This window comes from Tetrao urogallus, assembly GCF_951394365.1.
Source record: "Tetrao urogallus genome assembly, chromosome: 3".
NCBI lineage: Eukaryota > Metazoa > Chordata > Aves > Galliformes > Phasianidae > Tetrao > Tetrao urogallus.
The window spans coordinates 25,671,739-25,696,824 of NC_136815.1; the positions used below are offsets into that span (position 1 = coordinate 25,671,739).

At 36.7% G+C, this 25,086-nt stretch overlaps 1 protein-coding gene across 1 annotated transcript in view; it reads right to left on the reverse strand.

Moving 5' to 3' along the window:
- Positions 1 to 14,024: 14,024 nt before the first annotated feature.
- The window catches only part of ATP6V0D2 (ATPase H+ transporting V0 subunit d2), a gene marked incomplete at both ends in the record, with an annotated part of 12,504 nt that continues 1,442 nt past the window's right edge, over positions 14,025 to 25,086 (reverse strand). The window contains 6 exons of the mRNA XM_079533401.1: positions 14,025 to 14,186; positions 14,697 to 14,774; positions 16,010 to 16,186; positions 19,594 to 19,671; positions 21,428 to 21,507; positions 23,713 to 23,891. Of these exons, the coding sequence (XP_079389527.1) occupies positions 14,025 to 14,186; positions 14,697 to 14,774; positions 16,010 to 16,186; positions 19,594 to 19,671; positions 21,428 to 21,507; positions 23,713 to 23,891 (754 nt within the window). The remainder of the gene's footprint in view (positions 14,187 to 14,696; positions 14,775 to 16,009; positions 16,187 to 19,593; positions 19,672 to 21,427; positions 21,508 to 23,712; positions 23,892 to 25,086) is intronic.

Below are 25,086 nucleotides of genomic sequence, written 5' to 3' on the forward strand. Positions count from 1 at the left end.
GGGTGGTGAGACACTGGAACAAGGCTGTGGATGCCCCCTCCCTGGAAGCATTCAAGGCCAACCTGGATGGGGCTGTGAGCAACCTAGTCTGAACGGAGGTGTCCCTGCCTTTAGCAGGTGGTTGGGACTAGATGATCTTAAATGTCCCTTCCAACCCAAACCACCCTATGATTCTGTGATTCAGTGAATTCCAAGTACTGTTTCCTGCTGTACTCTCAGATATTTTTGATGACGTGGCCAAAAGTGAGTTCCAAGTGAAAGCCCATGAATTTTTGTTTAGAAAATCCAAATTAATCCATAGATCTTTCTCTGTGTGATGCAAGATTTTGTAGGCAAGACTTTCTTCAGAATTTTCAAGAGTATAGATTCCTATATCCTAAAGTATTTGGAGAACATATGGGAGATAACCTCAAATAGATTTTTTTTATTGTGTATTTAAAGGACTTTTTAAGAAGAACTGCTTGGATTAAGAACTGGTGTGAGATACTTTGTACAAAAAGACTGCTTTATGAATACAGGTTCAGGGTTGGTTTTTATTTCAGAAAACAGTACTACCCACCACTATCTTACCTTCATGTGCTGATTAGTAGGAGAAAAACTGACACAAAGTTGAAAAGAGAAAAGTGGGAGAAGATGGATCATCTGGAATAACAGAAATCTGTAAGCTTTCTGTCCATACGCAGTATTATTATTGTAGGCAATGAAACATGAAACGTAGCTGATGCACAGTTCTTTTAAAGATTTTTTTTCCAAATTACATGTAATTTGTTAACTTTACTTGCAATAATGAGTTTCCAAACTGTCAGTTAATCAACACTTTATTTGAAAGTGGTTCAACATTCTATCTACGTGTAATAATATTACAAAATTGATTAGGAAGGCCAATGTCCCCATGGTACAGGTTTTCTTATGAGTGAAATTAAAAATTATGTCTGGGGGGAGAGGGTTAACTTGTATTTCTTAAATGTAAAAGTCTTGTTTTTTCCTCTTCTTCCCAGGATGTATCACATTAACTTTGATAATGAACATGCTAGTCCACATGTTTTCAGAGAAATCACAGACCAAGTTCATTGATTTGTTTTGGGGTACAGGATTATTTTCTTATCTATTTTATGAAAATAGTCTGGAAAAAAAGAAAAGAAATAATGAAAGTGTAACTCAATGAAACAAAAAAGATAAAATATTCATGTATCAATCAAGTGAGAACTCATCTAATTTTGGACAGTACAGTTTTTTAATAGCTACTTGCCTTGAACGTGAATGATTTTAAACACTCAGGAAGGTTAAAGGCCAGCCACAGTTTGAAAGGGAAATGGAAAGAGCAGAAGGAAGTGGAGATATTTAAGCAGAAGTAATATCCTTCTAAGGCAGAGATGATCCAAACTTATTCTGAAATAGTTTGCTCATAGCAAACAACAGCTTGAGCTTTCTGCAAAGCTGTAGAAATCTCTTCTTGTTCAATTACATTAGCATTTTGGTATAACTGAACCAGATTTCTTTCCTAAGACACTGTACACGGTAGTGGTCTACACACTAGGAGTTGCTTTTCTCAAGAGCTGTGTTTGCTGCACTGCCAGTGGTCAAATAGCTAGCATAAACCTTGGAAAATAGTGTTAAGATGTGGTAGTTGCATCTTTGCTCTAGATTACTTTGTAATGGAGATGAGAGGGCATTATGTTTTATAAAACAAAGCTTGAAAATATACAGATTTAGCGTAAAAGTTAAAAATTGTGTATGTGTTAAAAGATTCTAGTTTCACTATTATTTTTAATATACTGAAATACCTGAAAATAAATAATTGATAAAAATACTGAGATGTAAGCAACTTTTTATTGTTATGACCGACATAACTAAGAATGCTAGATAAGCTCTAATCAGGAGAATAAAACCAAGATATCTTTTTGAAAGTTTTGTAATCATTAGTTAGAGCAATTGACTACTTGTCCCAAGATTATCAGTTATTAAAATCTCTTCTAGTCTTCAACATTGTCAGTTTTTCAATTATTTAAGGGCTGTTTCTTGCACTGCTGGCCTGGAAGGCATTTGTGAGTTTAATATCTTTTTTTTCTGCATGGTTTAATGCAAAATGTGTCATTTTAAATTCCTTTGTTGATGTTGTTGCTGTTGTGCTGGATTTTTTGTTGGTTTTTTTTTTTATATATATATATATCTTTGCTGTTCACATATTTGTCAAATTTCACTTAGACAGTAAGCACAAGAAATATAAAAATAAATAAATTAAATTCATTGGTTTTGAATGGGAGTAAGACACATGATGGAAGCAGCTTATTAATTTTATGTAGCTTGCAGCTTGGAAGAAAGCAGGAATGAGATTATTAATTAATTATTAATTAATGTATTAATATGGCAAAAAGCAATCCTAACTGTTATTATTGGTAATAATAACTCATATCTTTATATAGGCTACTAAATACATGTGTGCAGGAAGTAGCCATTCTTTACCATTGTCTTCAGAAGACAAAAAGCATTTCAGATTTTGTTCTGCAGCTTAAGTTTGATCTTGACAAGGGGTTTTCTTTCCACAGAACAAGTTTTTCTTCTGCTGACCAATAGTTTGGCTATTATCTAGTCCTCTTTCTGAGATAGGATCCCTTCATTGTTGAATTTTTTTTTTTTTTTTTTTATATTAATGTTGTAATAGCTTGCCTGACAGTGGAGAGTGGGTGGATATTAATGTATAAATGGGCACCATGAATGTATAAAAACATACATGTCCATTTCAAATACTTATAACTTCCATTAAGTTGGTGGATTTCATCGGTAACAGAGAACTGATAGATTATTTTCCGAAATTTTGGCATGTTATGCTTACATTCATAAGTCACTGTGTTACAGAAAGAGAAGCCATTGAGCTGAGAGTGAGCATCATTTTTCTTAGCCAAGGAGAAACTGCTCCCAACATATCTAGATAAAATATAGCTTGATCTGCCCTACATTTAATCTTTTAAAAATCAATCTATTGCAGATAGTATTAGCTTTGTAAATGTTAGCAAATATTTTCTAAAATACAGCCTCCCCCCCTTCAGGTGCAGACATGGTACTTAAAATAAATACAATGCTGTCTTCAGACAAAATTTTTGTAGAGTTGGATATTCTGTATTGACTTCAGAATACCAAGAGACTATGTTATTTTATTTTCTTAGGCTTATGGCAGCTTTTGATATCGGTCTGTATATTTCTGATTCCTGGTTTTGTAAAGACAGACTGGCTCTTTTTCTTTCACTAGAACTCAATCATTGTCCCCATTTTGTCTGCTGTCTGGCTTTGCCAAAATATGTCAACCATTTGCTCTTTTTCTGACTTCAAATAGCATCTGAATAACAATTAGACTTTGTTTTCCATCAGGCTTCACTAGGTGATAGAACTCTTTTGGGATACTTGCATTTCCAAAAGGTTTTCTTGATCTTTCTTTACATTTATCTTGCGTACTCTGTAAGTGCCCATACTGATATGTTTTGAGAGAGTTTTTAATAATCATAATTCTCAGTAATGAGCCTGGTGCTGTGCCCAAAACTGATCTGAATTGTTGCACTTCAGAAGATGTGTACTAATTGGAAAGAGTCCAGAGCAAATCAGCAGATTTTATCAGGCATCCAGAAAATGTGGTCTACAAAAAAAGGTTGCATTTAGATTCCTTAGCACAATCAAAGAACAGTTTTTTTTTAGGGCATGATAATTTGACCAACTCATGATGGAGGGGGGAGTAAGAAACAGAACATTATTGGTAAGATTATCTGGGAAATAAATCTTTTTAAAAGAGTCTTCTGATGGAAATGCTGGGCTAGGCCGTGAGAAATGTGTGTTCGGTTTTCGTTTCTTTTGCCAAGGCAGCCTTGGGAAATCACTTTGTTCTTTGATCCGCTAGCACAAACGTGTTAATATTTTTCCACTCCGTGTTGTTTATAGGGCTTAAACCAATTAGGACTTTGGCATTGAAAACAGAACTCTAGCATGCTTGAAGCTTTTGATTCTAAAATTGCTTCAAGCAAACCTTGTTCAGCCTCTGATTCTTCAAAATGTCTGAATTCACCTGTGATTTGATTCCAAGGTTTTCTAGTTTGCTGGTTTTCTGTCTGCCTGTTGCTCAGAATTGTCTCAGTTGGAACAAGTTAGTGACTAGGTCTTGCTTAAACTCAGTAGCAGGAACTGATGCAACACCAAGTTGCTTCTTGTCATTCCGAAGAAATCCAGAGGCCTAAAATCTGTTGGCTGCAGGGCTTGTTTTCATCTGAGTTCCAGTGTCTCAGTCCTGCAAGTTCATGTCTTAAAATTATGCTGGTTAGAATATTTCATTAGCCTGGATTGTTCAGCAGCCAGCCAAAACTATTTCAGCTGTTTTACTGTTGAATACAAAGAAGGGTTCTGGCAGCAGAGACCAAGACCAAGGTCTTCTCCCTGTGGAGGACTTTAATTGATAAGTTAATGCAGTTGTTGGCAGCTATACCTTGGAGAAGCCTCTAGATTCTGATTAGCTATAGATACCTTTTCCAGCACTGAATTTCCCACTTTTGCTTCTGCAAAATGTAGATGTGCGCTACACTTAGCATTTGCTTTTGATCAGCAATATCTGTCTCTTTGCTTAGTGTACAAGATCCATTTTGAGTCGCTTGAGCAGTCCAGACAGTGCATGGGAGGAAAAAACATCTTAATGTTACCACATCCAGTGAGGTGGCCGAGTTCCTGGCAGTCTTCCAGTATTTAGTCCATTGAGTGATTATTCTGATAGTGGGCGAGGGGCCTCACTATCTTGATTAAGAGCTACAGATATTGAAGTTCAAATAAAAATGTATCTACATACTGTAAGTAAAATCAAGGAGCAGAACACTCCTTGTAAGAGCTCCTATATTTTGTTATCACTTCATTAATACAGGTGAATAATGTTTTGTAAGTGTGTTTTGTCTGTAGCATTTCAGAGGCTCATTACTGATAGGCAGCTGTGCTCTTGTTTTTATTTTCAAAGAAAACAAAGCCTAGAATTAAAAAATATTGTAATACTTTAAATCTGCTAGAAAAGCAGAGAGCTTGGTCTATCAGTATCTGAAATGGTACATTCCACATATTGTCCAGCTCAACATGTAAACAAAAGCAACATCTTGCTAAAACTGAACCTAACCACTAGTATGGCAGCAGTGGTTCTGACTATGCCTGCGTGGCTTTGCACAACTCAATCTAGTGGAACGCATCCTAGCTCACAGCAGAGGGGTTGGAGACAGATGAACTTTAAGGTCCCTTCCAACCCCCCAAACTGTTACATGGTTTGGTTATTGTCTCTGCTTTAAAATCCTTCTCCCACTTTCCCAGTGTGTGTAGCTATGGTTACAAATAACTGCAGTAACTTCTCCAGCACTGGAAATCTTACTTAAAACTGTTGCGATATAAGACTGCATCTGTTTATTTTGCACAGAAAAATAGGAAAATGGTGTTCTATTACTCTGAGCTGGCATTTGCAAAATTTGTTATTTTTCATAATATGGGAATTCAAGAATTGTCCTGCTTCCAAGCAACATCAGATGAGCTTAATTTGCCTAGTGAGCTGTTTTGTTTTGTCTCCTGCAGGGATAAGTTGTGTCTGATACCATTCATTGGGTGGTATTTAAGAACAATATGGATATTCCTATTTTCCTTTGGAACTGAAAGTCCAGGATGGCTACAAAGAGGATTCTGATATTAATCCTCAATGCAGTTGCTTGAGTAAGATAGCGCCTATTATTTGTTTGTTTCTTCTTCAAAGCAGTATGTGGTCTACTCAGACAATTTCAGTCCATAATGGCCACTAGTAAACTACACTTACCACCTGCAGTTGGCTTTGTACTGTTCTTATAAAACAGAAGTTTAAATATCCCAAGTCTGAAAATGTATGTGACATTCGTAAAATTGTTCAACTGGATAAGGAGTACAGCAGCTTGCTTCACACTTAATTCACATGAGAAAAAACTATCTAGTTTTTTTATTTCCTGTTTATTATCATGTTTTCCTGCTAGGTCTCGAATCCAGTTCAGGGTTGTAGAGTTCACGCTACTCTGAGCTGTTGAGTAAATAGCTGTAATGTTTCAGTAACTTAACTGTTTCCAGAGTTATTTCCAAGGAACCCAAAGCTTAAGGACACGACTGAACAGCTAGATGGAATGTTTGTTCAAGGTATGGCCCACACCTTTTGAAGACTTTTGCAATAAGACATTTGATTTGCTGAGAGACACTTAGATAAAAGAATATTTAGAGCACATGTGATTAGATTGAATAGGTCTGAGTGGAAAGGCAGGCATTTTAATCAATGTCTTAATACTTTTGGCAAGAATTTGTTTAAATACAAAACTGCCTTGTTCTTTGTAAGAAAAAGGTTCAGAGAGATTTAAATTAACTGTAACTGTAACTGCTTCTTACCTGCTGTGATTCTATAGCACAGAGTGATCTAAAAACAATGGAAGGAAAAATCTACACTGATAAGATTACTTTTAGGCTGATAACCACTGTTTCAGAGTGGAAGTTGTGGAAGTTGCTCTTTTTAAGAAGCAGTGTTAAAGTTCACACACTGAAATGATAGATTCTGTGTAAGAATGATAAAAATTTACTCACTGCCTGGTCTGATGTCTGCAGTTGTATCTCACGTGTCTCAAAGAGGAAAACAAATCCTAGCCCAGGAACAGGCAGGGCTTTTTGAGAGGGCCCTAAACTAGGTGTGAATGGGAATGGGATAAAGCCAGGCCATCTAGAGATGAGCCTGAGGGAACAATTTTAGGGTCAGGGGAGAAACGAATATCTCCGCTGAAGTGTATCTACACCAATACATGCAGAATAGGCAACACACAAGAGCAGTGGAAGCCATCATGCACCAGACAAGCTTACTTAAATAGGGTGGGATCACTCTCATGACTGAAGTGCTGCAGTGGATGGCTATAAGCTTTTCAGACGGGGTAAGCAAGGAAGGAGGGGTGGTGGCATGGCTGTCTGTGCTAGAGAGTGTTTTAGTGTTGAGCTCAGGGCTTGTAATAATAAGGTTGAGTCTCTTTGGATAAGGATCAGGGGAAGGCTGACAGGGATGATACCTTGGGGATCTGTCGTAGACCACTTAACCATGATGAAGAGATGGACAAGGCATTCTATGAGCAGCTGGTAGAAGTTGTGCAATCACCAGCCCTTGTTCTCATGGAGGATTTCAGCTCTCTCTATATATGGTGAAAATACAATACAGCATAGAAGGAACAGTATAGGAGGCTTCTAGAATGTGTGGAATATAACCTTCTGATGCAGCTGGTTAGAGAGACACGCCTCAAGTGCTGCGTTCAGTTTTGGGCTCCTCACTACCAGAAAGAGATTGAGGCCCTGGAGCACATCCAGAGAAGGGCAATGAAGATGATGAAGGATCTTTTGAGGAATGGCTGAGGGAACTGGGAAAGGAGCAAAGAAGCCTCAGGGGAGACCTTATCACTCTTGACAACAGCCTGAAAGGAGGCTGCTGTGAGGTGGGAGCTGGCCTCTTCTCCTGGCTGACTAATTGTAGGACAAGAGGGAATGGTCTCAAAGTTGCATCGGGGGTGTTCAGGTTGGCTATTAGGAAAAATTTCTTCTCAGGAGGAGGAGTGAGATATTGGAACAGACTGCTCAGGAAAGTGGTGAGGTCTCCATCGCTAGTGATGTTCAAGAAATGATTAGATGTTGTACTGAGGGACATAGTGAGCAGAATTGGTAGTAGGTGGACAGTTGGACTAGATGATCTTAGAGGCCTTTTCTGATCTTGGTGACTCTATGATTCTATAAATGAAGCTTTGGTAAGTAAGCTATGACATGACTTTATGCAGTTGCATTTACTAGCATACTTTACTGCAATAGCATCCACTGTTTGGTTTCCATGCGCTTATGTTAATCAAAATGAGGAGGCTTCATGTGGTTGCCTCCCAATATAATAATTTGAATAGATCTTTTTTATTAGTCAGACACTCCAACTTGTGATACCTTAAAGAGCTCTTAAAGTAGATCATGAAGATCAGAGAGTGAAGTCTGTGATAATAGTGATGGCAGAACTTCTAAGCTTCTGCCAACCTGGAGTGTTATTGAAATGTGCTCAAAGAAGTTGGTATTATCTGCCATCAATAAACTTACATGTCAGGTTTCTAAGAAAATGTTATCATTGTCATTGTCAATCAGTACTTTGCAACCTGCTGGTTAAGTACTTCTCATGGCAGTTCTTCCTTGCATCCTGGCTGTTGCAGTTGGACACTGTGGGCAGTTCTAAGAACAGATGCAGGTTTTTTTCATATATGTATTTTTTCCATAAACAGCTCACAAGATACACAGCAACATACTCACTCCAGAGGTTCTAACTCTGCTCCCGCTGAATACTGACATTGGGAATATTGCCTTTTTTTTTTTTTTCCATTGGTGGACTATGAATTACATCAGCTTTCATTGTACTTTTATTGTACTTCTAAAAATAATTTATTGAATTTTTAAGCAAGAAAATAGTATAACATACTATTTAGGGTAATTTTGAGTCTGTTACAGGTTTTCATACATCTATAAAAGTCATAATGTTTGCTATAAATAAGCTTAATCTGTTTTGTTTTGGCTCCATTGGTTTCTATATGTTTGTAACAGTATTGGTATTCCATGAAGCAGATAAAGGATAAATACCCTTTAGTTTTGTAAAAGCTAAATGATTCAATTCTATGTACAAGATATGTGTATATTAAATGAGGCATTTTTTTCAAAACTCCATTACAATCTGCTTGACTGGAGGGAAGCTTTTTAAGAGAATAATTTTAACTGAGTTTTCGTAATTTTTTACCTAGGGCAGAGTTTGTGTGGCTTCCTTGTCTGCTTCACCCAGAGAAAAGACAGCTTTTGTCTCCAGACTCTGCCAACCTCAAGCTTGCTTGGCTTTTGGTTTGTTTGTTGTTTTGTTTTTGTGTTTGTTTTTTTTTTTTTTTTTTTTAGTTTGGTTTTGTTGTTGGTTATTTTTTGTTTTTTGTTTTTTTTTAATGCATTTTGAGGTTGTAAACACTGCTCATGTAGGACTCAACTGAATTCTATGGCTATATTGCTATAGGCATAAACAATTTTCATGAGTTTAGATCTGGCCTGTAACTATTTGAGTGCTCTCTTTTGCCTTTTGTGCTCTAAAGTATTAAGAGAATGCAGTCCCAAAGAAGTGGTGATTTAATAGATTTAGTTTGAAATGCATAAACTTTGCTTTGTTTGATTTTTTGGAAAGGGTCCAGGGGAGGGCGACTAAGATGATCAGGGGGCTGGAGCACCTCCCCTATGAGGACAGGCTGAGGGAGTTGGGCTTGTTCAGCCTGGAGAAGAGAAGGCTGTGGGGTGACCTCATTGCAGCCTTTCAACACCTAAAGGGAACCTACACCCAGGAGGGGAGTAAACTCTTCAAAAGGGCTGACAATATCAGGACTAGGGGAAATGGATCCAAGTTGAAGGAGGGAAGATTTAGGTTGGATGTTAAGGGGAAGTTCTTTACAAGGAGAGTGGTTAGGCCCTGGAACGGGCTGCCCAGGGAGGTTGTGGATGCCCCGTCCTTGGACGTGTTCAAGGCCAGGTTGGACGGGGTCCTGGGCAACCTGATCTAAATGTGTATGTTTGGTGGCCCTGCTAGGCAGGGGGGTTGGAACTACATGATCCTTGAGGTCCCTTCCAACCCGGGTGATTCTGTGATTCTGTGATTTTAATGAATTTTATTCAAAATCTTTTGAACGCATTCCATTGCAACATTTTTAAATTTCCTTTACAGTGATTGACCGAGTCTTGGCTCCCACACTTTCTAGCTGGTGTGAGTCTCAACATAAAATGTTGATGTGCATTTGTGTGCGTAAGTGTACATACACATACAGAAGTTTCAGAGAACAACATTGCACAAAATGAATAAAAATTGTAGTACATACTTTTAAAATAATCCTAACAAGATGAGAACATTTAAGTTTTGTAATTTGTAAAACAAGAAAGTATGGCCATAATTTTATCCAAGGCCTTCCATTGCTTCCTGCTGCTTTTCAAGCTCAGTCTGAGTTGCTGATACACACATGTTAGAAGTAACAAGTTAGAACACATAGAAAACTCATGTTGCTTTGTATGCTGTATTTCTTGACTGCACTGTGCCACTGCTGGACATCAGTGTTAAGATAAAGCAAAGCAAGATCTCAGGAAGATTGGTAGTGACAGCAGATTCTGGTGACAACAGATTTGACCATCCCCAGGGTGAGAGCCACACTTGGGTATAAAAACAGTATTGAACAGATATTTTGGGATAATTACTTTTTCACAAGACTGTACTTGAAAATTCTTGTCAAGATTTTTGCCTCAGGCCTTTCTCTTCCAAAAGGCTCAAAACTTTAAAGTTTCATTTTAGCGGATAATTTACACTATAAAAATGGCACATGTCAATAGTCTTGTGACAAATTAATTGCAGTTATCTGTTGCAAAATGACAGATAAATTCACTTTTTTTTCTTTTTTATTCTTTGTATGCCTGCAGAAGCCCAAATCTAATGGGAGGAAAGGACGTTTATTTCCTGGCTTGCACACAAAAATGGGATTGTCAGTGAATAAGTTCGGTGTCTGAGATGTTTGCATTAACACTGACAGATAGTCAGATGTTTCTCTGTGTGTGTCCTCAATATGAAAACTTATATCTGGAATCTTTGGGAGATTTGTCTTGCCTTTTAACTTGTTTTTCTTTTTGTCAGTCAGAAGATATCTCAATATATTTAATAAGTTTCTGTGTTTGAGATCAGTTTCTGTGTCATATAAACTGTTGAGTGCCTTATATGTGCTACTGCTATTTTTTTCCTGAGATTTTTATTGCATCATACATCCACCAGTTGTCCAGCACGTCGCTGGACTTTGTCTTATCGCTTTTGTAAGCCTTTATATTAATTTTCATGTTAGCAGCTTTATAGTTCTGATGCAAGTATAATTGATGGCCAGCTATCCTTCTGTTCATGTACTTTAGATCTGCTGTTTTGGTCGTAAGTAGAATAGTTGAAAAGTTAAATATACTGTGTAACTTAGGCATACTTATTAAAAACAGAATGCATCACATTGTCAAGTATGAAAGAAAATGAAGTTGCACAATATTAGCTTTAATATACATAAATATACATAGGACAAATAAGGTATTGGATTATTTTTAAAGTTATGCTGGAACTGATCAAAATAGAATAAGAGTCTCTACAATTGTCAACTGACTTTTGGTCCAGATCGAGTCTTAAGACCATATTCTGATATCATTTATCCTATAAACCGTCTGTTTCTAGCATGGACACAAATGATCATCTCTGCAGAAAAGCAGGATTGTTCAGGGGAAGTGCTTCAAACACTGCAGTCCTACCCATGTACAGTGTTGCTCACATCTGTTTGTGAGCAGATGGCAAGACTTCAAGCCTGAGCTACAGCAGACGATGAGAATGAAAGATTCATAAAGATCAGAGCTGAGCAGAAGATTGATCCTGGTTCTGTTTTTCATCTGCCACTGAAAATCTAGGCAGAGGAGTATAGTCATGATAATCTTATTGAACAAACTTGCCTGGAATGGCTTAGCCATTTCAGAGCGTGAACGCAACATCCATGGAAGAACAAGAAAGATAGCTCATTGCCTCATGTTCTGCTATTCAACAAATTGAGAGATCATTAGTAAGTTGATGATGCTTGCAATAGTGATTCTGTGATCTAGACTTCCCCTACAGGTATTGTCAGAGATTATTTATGATCATATATATTTTTGTAGGTGATATAGTTATATATACTAGTACGGAGACTGATTTGTTAGAAAGAGCAATTTAAATTGTACTCTCTGCAGAAAAACCTGAATTTATTAGGACTTGTATGTTTGACATCCCAGTTCCCATTTTAGTCTGTTGATTCTGTTGCTTATTCTTAAATGAAATGTAACTGTTGCCTAGTACATCTGTCCTTAGCAAGTACCTAGAAGGTTGGTATGAAAAAGATCCAGTCAATGCTGATGCTGTCCTTTTCATAGTCTGAAGAACTACTGTCATCAACATAATCGTCTAAGCTGCAACTCCTTCTTTCTTTCTGAGCTGACAGTATACACAGACCGTAGCAATAGCAGCTGCATATCTTCCCTGGCACAGAATGACTTAGGGTGGAGAACAGATTCTTTCCCCTTCAAATCACTTCATAAAATTCTTGGCAGAAAGCCAGATGATTTGTTCTGTTCAAGTAAGGAGGTTTGAATTATCAGCACAGGAAAAGTATTCTTACAACTGTGCTGAAGTGCATGAATTTGGTTTCTGAATCCTGGATCTGTTGATTGTTATGTTCTGCTCATAACCATTTTTAAATGCAATTAGTAAGCCATATGGAAAAATGAACATTATAGACAGTGTAGCTCCCTTGCTGTCTTTATTGTAGTAGTTTGCATTGTAGATGGGGACTGGAAAGTGTTGGTCAGAAATTGGAGTGGGAAATAACATATTAAGAAATGCAAGGTAGTAGAAGCAGTGCAAGAGAATCACACAAATCAGCTTTTTTTTTACTTTTTTTTTTCCTTCTGTATTACTATGTTTACTAAATAAAGAAGTCTACATACAGAAATAAGATTTGTATTATTTCTTTCTAATCAATTCTTCCGAATTCTTGATGAACTAAAGGAAACTTTCTCTGAAAATAGTTTTTAAAGTAATAGTGTAAGATTCTCTGTGCTTTGTGATAGAGCAATAAAAACTTTCCTAGTTCTCCATTAAATCAGTATGGGATGTCCTGGGCTGTAACCTATGGTTACAATTACAGTTTAAGAAGTGTAGCTTCAACTATTAAAAAGGTGATCTTTTTCTATTTTTTAAATGTGTGTGCATGTGTATGTTTATAAGAGGGAGAGATGCTTCCCTGTTCTCAAATCCGCAATGCCTGAATGCCATAATTCTGAGGCGTTGACATCATATGTATTTATATTTCTGTTTACTCAGCAAGAAATGGACTTCATTTCTGCATCATATTACATTCTCAATTGAAGACTGAGATGTGCTGTTGTGTAGCCTGAAGCTAAAGAGTCATGCAGATAATCGAGGTGAGGGCTGTTTCAAAGACAAGAGGGTGAACTTCTTGAATGAGTATGAAGTATGAATATGAAGGCAGAATGTTGACGTGGCTTTCAAATTCCTTAATTTTTCTTCTGCAGAATTAATCTTGTCCTTCAACAATCAGGCTTCAACTGTTCTCTCTATTTTTAGATACTGATCTTAGCCAGTTCCTCAAATAGCTCAGAGCTGATGTTGTTTGTGCCTGATGTAAAACCGATACAGACTTGGCTGATATTTTCATTCATGTTTCATAATCTGCCCTGGTGCTCACACAAAGACGGTGTCTTAGGTGTGGTGGGAGGAGGTAACTGAGTTGTTATGAAGTAGATCAGACACCCACTGCTTGACACAGTGCACCTCATGTGATCCATAAAGGAGAAAATGAAGATATGATTGTGGCATCCCAATAGTTTATTTAAATTTAACTGCAGCAACTGGTCACGGTTACAAAGGCTCAGGAAGTTTGCTTTTGAGATTCCTTGGGGGGAATCTCAGAGTAGCCCTAAAGTTTATCCCGTTGGTGTGGTACATTCTTCATGGAATCTTGTCTGCCATGAAGAAGACCATATGTTTGAGGTAGAAATAGTATTCTGTCTTTTCAAAACTTTGTTTAAAGTTAAGCGAAAGTTAAGCTTTACAAACTTCTTTGGCATAAGAATTACTTCCACAGCAGAGAAAGAACATGCATACAAGACCTTGCAGAGACTTTTTATTGATTTGTTAAATTAAAATGGTCGCAGTGGGGAACAAACCTATCAACAAAAACTATGAAAGAGCCCATTAACATTTCCTCACACTTATATCTCTAATTATATTACTTTTTTGTCATGTTGTTATGTAGAAGGAAGATTAGCATTACAGTTAAAATCATAATAGTTACATTTTAAAATATGATTTTTCTTCTTTTATTTGAACAAGTACTTCTTTTCAGGCACTGCAGCATTATAAATTCTCAGATTTAGAAAATTGGAATGTAGTTATTAATTTTGGTTCTGTGTCTTTGAGAAATGCATTCGGCAATCCATACAATATTTCTACATTCTTGCTCCTTTAACTTTATATAGGCGTAAAATACTCCAAAATGAAACTGATTGTTGAATGCAAGCACATTCAGCTTTGTCTGTGGAAAAGATTAAATAAGCATTACAATAAAATATTGAAGAAGGCAAGTGTGATCAAAATTTCTGTGTAACTTTGCAATCAAAACTGTACTTAGGAAACTCCTAAGTAGAAAAATAATTGACACATCATCTCTGGATTAGTTTTGGTAACAGAATACAGCAGCATTACAGGTAAATAAAAGGCTATGATGAATTAACTTATTCAATAGACTATTTAAAGGACGTTTCATTAAGAGGTTCATATGAGATGGGCTTTGGATAGGCTATCAGAACTGACAGTTCTATAACTATTCTTCAAAAGAATGTCCTGGGATTTATTATATTTGAAAAGTTAAATTCTTCTACTTTATTTCATTGGAAAGTTACAGCCATAGCAATTCTGTGTTTTTGAATACAAAGCAGAATGATGCAGTAAGGTAGAATCAAAAGCATAGTACGTCATTATTGCTTTAAATGTTATTCCACGGGGGTAACTTACACTTTAATACAATATGATTAGAACCTCTTACCTCATGTTCAAAAAATGCATCTTCAAGTGTCTTTTCTCCACTGTCATTCCCTACACCTTCAAACACAGCCTTGTATTCCTAGAAACATAAACATCCACCCAATGGAAACAAGATACTTTTGTATTCTGTGCAATTCATTGATTTATTGATTAAACTACATTAAGTTATCTTTCTTTATAGAACTTGGGTATAGATTGAAATTTTCTATAAATCAAAACTTAAAATTATATAGTCACCAAAATCAAAACAGGGTGTCTTGCTTTTCTTGCTGTCATTTACTATTACTTAAGGTAATTTCTTCAAGGTACTAAAAGAGACTGTTTGCAGAATGACACATGACCTTTCAGTCCTTTGGATAGAGAGCACTAAACTTCTTGTACAAATAGTAACCATCCGAGCCAGATTTGTAAATGGAGCCAAACCCTGAACTCTGATCCTCCCACAGCTGATCATTTTATTTCCAGTAGTCAGATGGATTTAACTCATCTTCATTAATGTTGTACCAAAATCCACCAATCTGACATGTAATGCTGTAATATTCTGCATGGATATGTTTGACTTTGCTCCAGATGTGTTACCATTCTGCGTGATTTTCTTCTCCCCGTGTTTGTTTTGTTTTTCCAATAAAGTAACAGTGCAACATAGATCTATGTCAAGGTTTCCCAAATTCAGCTAAATATCTCACCATCACATGAACAGATGCTTTTTATCACAGAGACATGGTGACACATTTCTAACACACATTATGATCATGCACAGGAACAGATATAGAAAAAGCTGTAGATTGAACATAATTTTGTTTTGTGTGCCTACCCTGAGGTAACTTAATCAGAGCACCACACTTAATTCATAAAGCGCTTCATATTGGGTCACCTTTAATAACAGCCCTAGCTTAATCAGTATTAACTAACTCCATCTAATTTGATTCAGTCAGCAATTTAGAGATTTTAGAAACACATTTTATTTTTACAGTACCCTAGCAATAAATCAGGTTGCAGTCACGACTGACAAGAATTGTTTGATTTACTTATTTTAAAACGACTTAAGCTTTTGCTCCAATATCTTGGGGGCAGCAACTCTGAAGTGAACCTCTGTTTGAGGAGAGTTAAGAATCAAGAACAGCTTTGTTTATTAGGATATGATATGATAGCATTTAACGCGGTAAGAAGAACTTTGTATTGCACTAGGATAGCAAGTTACCCTGTGTAATCATATCAAATGCCTATGTGAACTTTCATTACAATTTTGTCGATGTAAAAAGATGTTAAGTTTTTGCATATTCATTCTTTGTTTCAGAAAATTAGATTACTTACTGCATAGTAATCTGCAACACACTTCACTTGCTCGTAGTCATCTGCATTGGCCAACAGATGTAAGCCTTCTGGATAGAGTTTTCCACAGGTTGGATACAGCTTCTCTCTGTCTTCTTTACTCAGCTCAGTGCCAAATGAATTAATAGTGATGATAAAGGCACGTCTATCTGCTTCAAACTTAATGTGTAAAACAAAGAATAATGTGTTGCTAGAGATGCCATTGCAAAATAAAGGAGGGTATTTTTTTAGTGAGCAAAACTATGGAAACTTAAGAAAGAAAATGGTTTATTAGAAACATCTTATTTTACAAATTGGAAATTCTAGCTTGCAAATAGTTGTTAAATTTTAACTAGAAAATCAAACAGTGTTTTGCAAACACAGCTTTTATTCTGTGAATTTTGTTCTGAAAATATCAACACTGCTATTTCCTCCTTCCCCTACTTACATGACAAGATGCTGGCAATGAAAAATCTCCCTACAGATCCTTTGAATTTTGAAATAATATTCTTAGAAATAATAATATTGCACATAAGGATCAATAATCAACTGTACTGTTCTGGAATAACTCAGAGTGCTGTTGAGAGTAAAAGTTGAATGGAAATTTTGGGAATTTCTGGAATTTCTGGATGCACATTTAAAACAATAATTTAATTCAGTGAAGGGGGCTGTTTACTTGGTAAGTTAAAGTTTTCAAGTGTTTCAAGTAACAGTTAATCTTTAATGCAGAGAAACAAGAGCTATATTCCTTCTCTCAGGGTTAGAAGTATCTAATCTATAGTTCTCTAGTATCTGTATTTTCCCTGCAGCAGACTGAAAGTCATTCTAATGCTTAGGTCTTGGGTTCTTCTTTTGTATAACCAAAATATGACCTGCCATAACTTTAATTCATACAACATGAATTAAAAATATGGGAAATTAAATTTATCTTTCTTAATTCTGTCTGATTAAAATCTATTCTTCTGTTGAGATCTAAACAGGCTATGATTTTCTTTTTTTTTCTTTATCTTCTAAGAACATTGATTACACATGATACACTTCTGAGTGAAAATAAGCATTCAGAGATTTTAGGCAGCTTGCAACATTTCTTAAGCTGTGAACTTTTGAACTCTTTTGAGCAGAAAAGTACACTTTTCTGTTGAATACAACTGACACATGCCATTGCAACACTGTTCTAAAAATTTAGCAGTTAAGCACATATTCCTAGTTCCTACTCCTGTGTACTGGAACATATTGTAACAGGGACCCAACTGCCCTCTGGCACTGACTTCAGAATAAGGAAAATGAATAAACAATACAGAAATAACGAGAAGAAAAGAAGTGTGCTTGAAAAGTTTTCTAGCTAATGAATAACTGGGCCAAATTTGACTTTCCTTATTAATATGAACAGGAATATCAGCCCTACTCAAGCTGTTTTGTGGAAGGATGAATGCTTTTTTTTTTTAACCTATCAAAGCCACATAGAATTTAGCTGTTAGATTTGTAATGTGGAAAACATTGTGTTTTCCAAATGTATTTTGGAAATGTGGAAATTTGGAAAACATTCTCCTGTGCAACTACAAATAATGCTACTGGGCTTGGGTCATAGTCCTGGTGGTTTCCAACTTGAGGAAATTTGCAGGATCAATCTAGACCTTTCAATTTAGCTAATTATTGGCACATGAAATTCTTCATAGTGAATAATGCCATGAGGCAGTTATTCAGTGACTTTAGTGACTTTAGACTTTTGTTTCATTGCTGCAAGTAAAGATAGGGTTACAGGATGACCATTTGCAAATTGCTTCATTTCCCTATGGAGAACTGAAAGTGTATGTCTGCTATCCGAGAATGTGTGGTGTCTTTCCAACATGCCTAACACTAGCTACAGTGCAGTCCCACAGTTTATTGTGAGATGCAGGGCTAAACAAGCAGTGCATGTTGCCCAAAGAAAAGAGATCACCAATGTTTTAGTGTGAATGGTTAGTACCATGACTGATGGTCAAGAAGCCGAGGAATTAAATACAGCTACCTCATTTTCACAGGGTCAGAATAGATAACATATATTATCTTGAGTAATTAAACTTTGACTTTTTCTAAACTGAACAGCTTGCCTTCAGATTACTAAAATGTGATAAAAAGGAAATCTAGAGAAATTTTATCCTGCTGGCTGATTGATATTACATAGGAATTTGAGAGAAGCTTATCACAGACCAAACTGTTACCACTGGTATAAGGAGAGTTTAACAATATGCTTAACCTGTTTTCCATCAATAATCTTACCTCAACGTGAATGTCTAGCTAAAAATGAATTTGATGTAAAATGTGAATACACTGGGACATGTCTTTAACTCTGCCAACCACTCTCTTAATTTTTATTTTTCAGAAAAGGAATAGTTGCAACATTTAATTTCTGATCAGTTTAACTTAATTAAGGATATTTTCTTTAGAACATAACCAAAAACATTATGAAATGGTTAAATAAAATATGAGATTGCATTCTCACTTCAGCACATTATTTGTGAAGACATAATTTAGACTCATTTTTCCTTCAGAAATGAGCTCCCAGGTTATCTTTTTCCCATCATGCAAAATTTTTGTGTGAAATTGTAAGATCTCAATGAATTTTGTTCAGTCACTTTCCAGCGTATAAGTTTTGCTGATCCAGAAATATAGAACTCCTGTACAGGAATCACAGAATCACAGAATTTTAGGGATTAGAAGGGACCTCTGGAGGTCATCTAGTGCAACCTCCCTGCTAAAGCAGGTTCCCTACAGTAGGTCAGCCAGGAAAGTGTCTAGGCAGGTTCTGAATGTCTCCAGTGGACACTTCACAAACTCTCTGGGCTGCTTGTGGTAGTGTTCTGCCAGTCTGAAACATTGCAAACAGTTACGATAAACCATGGGGGAAAAATTAAGCTGAATGCTGAGAACTTCATGTTAGGAATTTATTCATCTTTTTTTCTTCAATAACAAGATAAGACAATAGCATTTCCTATGCTGCAGGTATGCTTTGGGGAATAGGAGGTTGGGAATGCTGTATGTCAAGGAAAAAATTAAATATTAAACTTTTCTGAATTGAGTTAAAAATAAATCCTGGAATTTTCTGCATGACAGTAGATCCAAAGGTCACTCAACTCTAACTTCAACCATTAATTTTCATGAAAGAGTAAACAAAAATGATGGCACCATTAAATGTAAAGATAATTAATTAATAAATATACATTAATGCTTAATGTAGGTGTGAACACCGTGTTCAGTTTTGAGCTAGGAAATGTAAGTGCTCCTTTAGTTTTAGTATTTCTACATTATACAGAAAAATGGTAAGGGGCAATACTCGGGGCTGGTGAAATGAATTTGTTCTGCTCTCTGTTGTAGAAGAATAACAACTGAGGCTCCCTCCTCCCTGGACTAGTTTCTCTAGTCAAGATGTGAAAGTCATTTTAGAATAAATAGTACATCTAGGATATATCATAGCAAAACAGTTATTATTCCAACATTTGACAAATAGCTTTGCAGATGGAGAGAAAAGGAGCAAGAAAAGCAAAGTGAATTAATTATGAAAGCACTGTGGAGTACTTCAATGCACATAGAGTTAATTTTATTCTTACCTCAAGAATAGGTTTCATTATTTCTGCTGTAGTACCTCCTTGTTTTTCGCAAAACTTGTAGAATGCCTCAAGATAAGACTACATAACAGGAGCAGAGAAATATTTTAAATGCAACTTAAGACCTAGACCACGTAGTCACAAATCTCATTTTTAAATTCTTCTGTTAACTTTCGTAATTCTTCCTGTTAATTTAAATTTGAGTATGTGCTTGATTTGCTGGATTTAATATTTAAATTAAATTATTTTTTTCTTACTACATGTTTAAATGTTTTTAAAAGATGTTTTCAGACAAACATTATGCTTTCTTTGCTCTCTAAATAATGTTCTTTAGCTCCATTGAATTTCTACTGCATAATAAGCAGATGGCCGAACGAAACTGCATTTATACTGTGGAGGAAGGGATTTGGGTATATGCCACGGCTGTTGGGCCAGCACTATGAGAATACACAAATTAATCCTTACCGCTCTACGCTTCAAAACCCTGGATTAGAACAGAACAGTGTATAAAGCTTATGTAATACCAATCTGTATAGCCCTCAGGTCTACTGAGGATTCAGTCCTTTGCACCCACTTCGGTGTACCTGAGCAGGAAGGACCTGAAGTATCTCATAGAGTTGTTCCTTCTGTCTCCCTTTCCTCCAAAATACCGTCTTAGGAAACATATCATCAAAGTATGTTTGTCACACAATCTCATGCAGAGAAACTGTCAGTATCGATGCAATTAAGTGATTTTTAAGTAGAGACGTCTCAGGGGGATCTGCTGCTTGGAATTTTGTGTTAGGTTGTGTATAGTGCTCCCTGACAATATAGCTGAAATATAATTGATTGCATTGATAGCTGAAGCAGAGGAGAAAGGATATATTAATAATTTAAAAGTGTTTGCATAGTGATCCCCTGATACTTAGAAAAGGAAAAAAAAAAGTTAGATTTAGTAAGTGTGAATGTATGGTCATCCACACAGTAAATGTGAATCAAATCTGTACATAAAAAAACAGAGGAAGTGCCTAATTTATTAGTAACTGATTTTGTCATGAATTAAAGGAGCAGACTATTTGAGAATGAAATATTGTATTGGGAATTCTGAAATATCAGTTGTAAGAAAAACAAAAGTATTTTTTCTTTCCCCACTTAATTTCAATCAGATCACTGTAAGATCACTTCCTGCAGTCTGAGGCATCCACTGTGAAAGACAAAAATGAAATCAGAGAGAATGTGCTGGGTGGAACCACTAACAGAATGAAATATATATAGCCCTTAAAGAGACAAGCATGAGATTATTGACCTGTGTGCTAATATTTGGAAAGTACCTTAAAATCACAAGGCGCAAATTAGATGCACATCCTTACAGCAGTATGTTGTAACAAGTCTAAATATAATTTAAAAAATGAATGAAAATTTTAAAAAATGCACTCTAGACTCAAATCAATTACACATTTTCAGATCCCATCTACCGTTTATAAATAAACATAAATGCTAGCCAAAAGGCTGCCTAGGATCAGGTAGGAGATAACAGTTCTGTGGCATTTGGAGGATAAATGCATAAACAAATGCATCCGGATATTCATCTGACATCTAGAGCATTTTCATTAATGAGGTATTAAATTAGAATTTTGAAGCAGACCCAACTTTCGAAATCTCTCCAAACACTGGAGTAGAAATCAGAGGAGCTAGAATCGATTCCCAGACTTGCCATCAGCCAGGTGACCTTAGGCAGCTTGCTTCATCTCGCCATGCTTCAATTTCCACATCCATAAAACAGGGTTAATGATACTGACCTCCTTTTGTAAGATGCTTTTAAAATGCTGAGTATTATTATTATGTTGCAAGAACTTGCCTTGTACAGTTTGTTGCGCATTATTTCAACGTTCATTTCATCCAGGTCATTTTCAGACAAGCAGTCTTGAAAGAAAGCAGCTAAAAGAAGAGTTTATTACATTGCAGTATAAATGTACATGCTGATAATATGCAATTCTTGTCCATTGCCATTTACCAGTGTGTGAGCAAAAGTATTACATTTCTGTTGTATAAGAAAGAGGAAGAGAAATCCTCTTCATTTTCTCCTTATCCCCTTATTCCCTCCTCTCTAATGACAATCTGTTGCAAAGGGAATCAGTGCAGCAGCCAGAGTCCACATCTCCCAAGATCATCAGATGGGAAATGTTAATGAAAGCCCTAATCTCTGAAGTAGATGGTTTTGTCATTAGGGAGATTTTCTAGTGGGGATGTGAAAAATAACTTTTGACCTAAATCTTGCAGGTATTCTGCATTTGTTAAGGTGAGTCCTCTTTCCTAGTTTACCTCTTCCTTCAGTATGTTTGTCAGAGACAAGAGCAACAGGATGCAACTAGAAAGAAATGAAGTCTTTGACCTTGACTATGCACAGATCCAAGTCCTCTGCTAGAACTGTGTGAAGAGCTAGCTTTTGAACTGGCAGGCAGGGGATGCAGTTCATTTGTGTGGCTGGGCCTCTTAAAAATAGTATATTCATAACTGGCAAAGGTATGCCAATCTCTCACATCAGTGGGGCTAGCCAGTGCCATACTGCCTCAGACACTGGCAACAAGACTGTGCTCAGGGGGAGCATGTGAGTCTGGCCAAGTTTTGAGGTCTCCCTTTTTCATTGTGAAAACATGCTTAAGAAAGGGGAGAAAAATATTGGACTGAGCACGGAGAAGGGATCAAAGAGTGAGAAACTGCAGGGGAACACCATGGTTGGAAGAGGAGAAGGACTTGCCCCATGTCATAGAATCATAGAATCTCAGAATGGCTTAGGTTGGAAGGGACCTTAAACATGATCCATCTAGTTCCAATCTCCTGCCACAGCAGAGTTACCATCCAACAGATCAGGCTGCACAGGGCCTCATCAAACCTGGCCTTGAACACCTCCAGGGACAGGGCATCTATAGCTTCTCTGGGCAGCCTGTGCCGGTGCCTCACATCCATGTCTCTGAAGCAGATATTCTCTGACCCTTATGGAGAGTGTGCACTGGAGCAGATGCTCCTAACAGCAGCTGTAGCCTGTGAAAAGCCCATCTGGGAGCCAAAGATGTGTGAGAAAGAAGAAGCTACAGAAAAAGCACCATGTATTGACCATCATCCCCTGCCCATGTCTTTCACTGCCTTGTTGGAGGGACTGAACTAATCTGGAGAAAAGGGAAAGGTCTGGGGCTAGGGAGTGGGAAAGGAGGAAGAAAGGTGATTTTCATAAGTGTTTAAATGTCTGTATATTTTTTGTTTCTTTCTAATGCTCAAATCAGGAGTTAAACCTACGTAAATGGCAATATATTAGTTTTCAGAGAGTTGATCTATTTTGTGTACAACAATAATATTTTTCATTTGCTTCCCCCATCCCATTGGAGGTAGTGAGAGAACAAGCAGCTGGGTGGGATTCTGGCTGCTACCTGAGGCCAACCCAGCATCCCACACCTGGCTGGGCAACAGGACACAAAACCATATACAGTACTCAAGATGAGGGTACGCGGTTCTTTCTTGTATGGTCAAATCCATTCAGATCCATCTTATCTGTATCCTTCCCAACAGCAGCTGCTGCTGCACTTTGAGTAAAATTTCAGCCCAATTTCTGAATGCAGTGTTCCAAACCATTGCTCTGCTCTGCCTTTAGATTTACTCCTTCAGGATGGGATTGTCTCTGTGCTTTAATAATGCCCAAATCCTCAGGAGAGAGATTTTAGATTCTAACACAACATCTAATATTTATTAGTAGCTGTCTGTTCCTTGCTCCTTAGTGAGGGATAGGCAAGATTTCATCTTACGTGTTTTAATTATAGATGCAGGTGTTGAAATAAAAATCTAGATGCTGTAAATCAGCAGCTGTACTTCCATATAAAGGATATCCATTACTCTTCTTGAGTAGCATGTTTTCTTTGTGTCTATTTCCCAAGGTTGATATAGAAGTTGTTAATAAATGTTGCCAGAAAATGTCTTGCACAGCCACCCGAAGAACTTGATCCTGTTTATTAGCCAATTATTTATTATACGTTTCTTGTTACCAAAACACAGCTCATCCAATGGAAAACACATTAATTGATCTCGGCTGTTCTTAAGAATATAAAATTAGGAGTTTCAAGAAGCAAATAAGAAATAATTCAGTATTCCTACCTAATGGTGTGTCTACCAAAATTGCATTGAACAGCTCAGTGGGGTTTGAGGCAATGCTGACTGCTTCCATTTGCTCAAAACTTCCCAGTGGATGACACTTGGGAACAAGTTCAGCTATGGGTCGCTGGTGTAATGTGCCAGTTATTAGAAGAATTACATTGTCAATCATGTAGCTGTATCTGTATGTAAAAGAAAAAATAAAATAAATGAACCTTAGCTTTATAATGAATTTTGTGTTGAAAAAATATAAAAGCCAAATTTTTCAAAATTAGTGAAGACACTGAAGACAGAAATGACCATAGTATTTGCAGGTTTGTACCTTCACTTGTTATCACCATCTCATTTGTCAAAATCTGACAAATAGCAAACTGTTTGACCCAGTTTTAATTTTAAACCACGTGATTGATATGCAAAAGATGCTTTAAAAAAAAAAAAAAAAAAAAAAGGAAGCAGAAACATGAATATAATAAGCATAGCAGCTATGAAATGTAGATTTGATACAACAAGTGACAACACATGGTATCAAAACATAAACCACCCGACTAAGCAGCTTCTCTAGTTTGGGATTTTGATATAGAGAGCATCTGGATAGAGTGCACAAGAATCTAGGCACTAAAACTGCAGAATCCAGGTAGCTGGACCAATCTTTCTTCTCTCTCAGATTTAAAAAGAGGAAACTGTGTAGAGGTTATTACAATTTTCTTCTTTATTGCTAAAAATTTTCAGTAGAAGTTTTCTATGAATTTCTTACTAGTGTTACTGTCAGACACTGTTAAGAGTTTTGTCAGCAACTCAGAAATGGACATTCGAAAGCCATTCCCTTGGGACAATTGTAACAAGGATACTGCTCTTCAGCTTGCGTCATTAGTTCAGAACACAGCTGGAGACACACAGAGAGACTAACATGCTGCCACACAAAGTCTGTGGCGGAACTCAAGGATCTGTGATACGTAGTTCACCAGAGTTCAATGGTTTTGCTACATATCTTGAACTACTGTCTCCATCATCATCACAAAACTGCTGTAGGCAGAGTGGATGTACATGTGTACATATGCATGTTAATCAATATGAGGAAAAAGCTGTCATTTTCACTTTCATTTCTCTGAAGCAAAACCTAAATATTGTATGGGTAGAGGTCATAGCTGTCCCAGGGCTGTCTTTAGTATCCTGTTGGCATAATAGCTGGAAAAGGATTAGTTACATTTGTACATAAGCAACAAAAAAAGAGTGATGATAGTTTATTTTAGTGCTATGATAAAGTAAGCTGAACATTTTAGTGATCTTGTCAGAAGATCAAGGGGAGTAAACAGTTAAGTAAAATATCCTGGTGACATCTCACTAATCCTTGTTGCTACGCTGTTATAAAGCAGAACC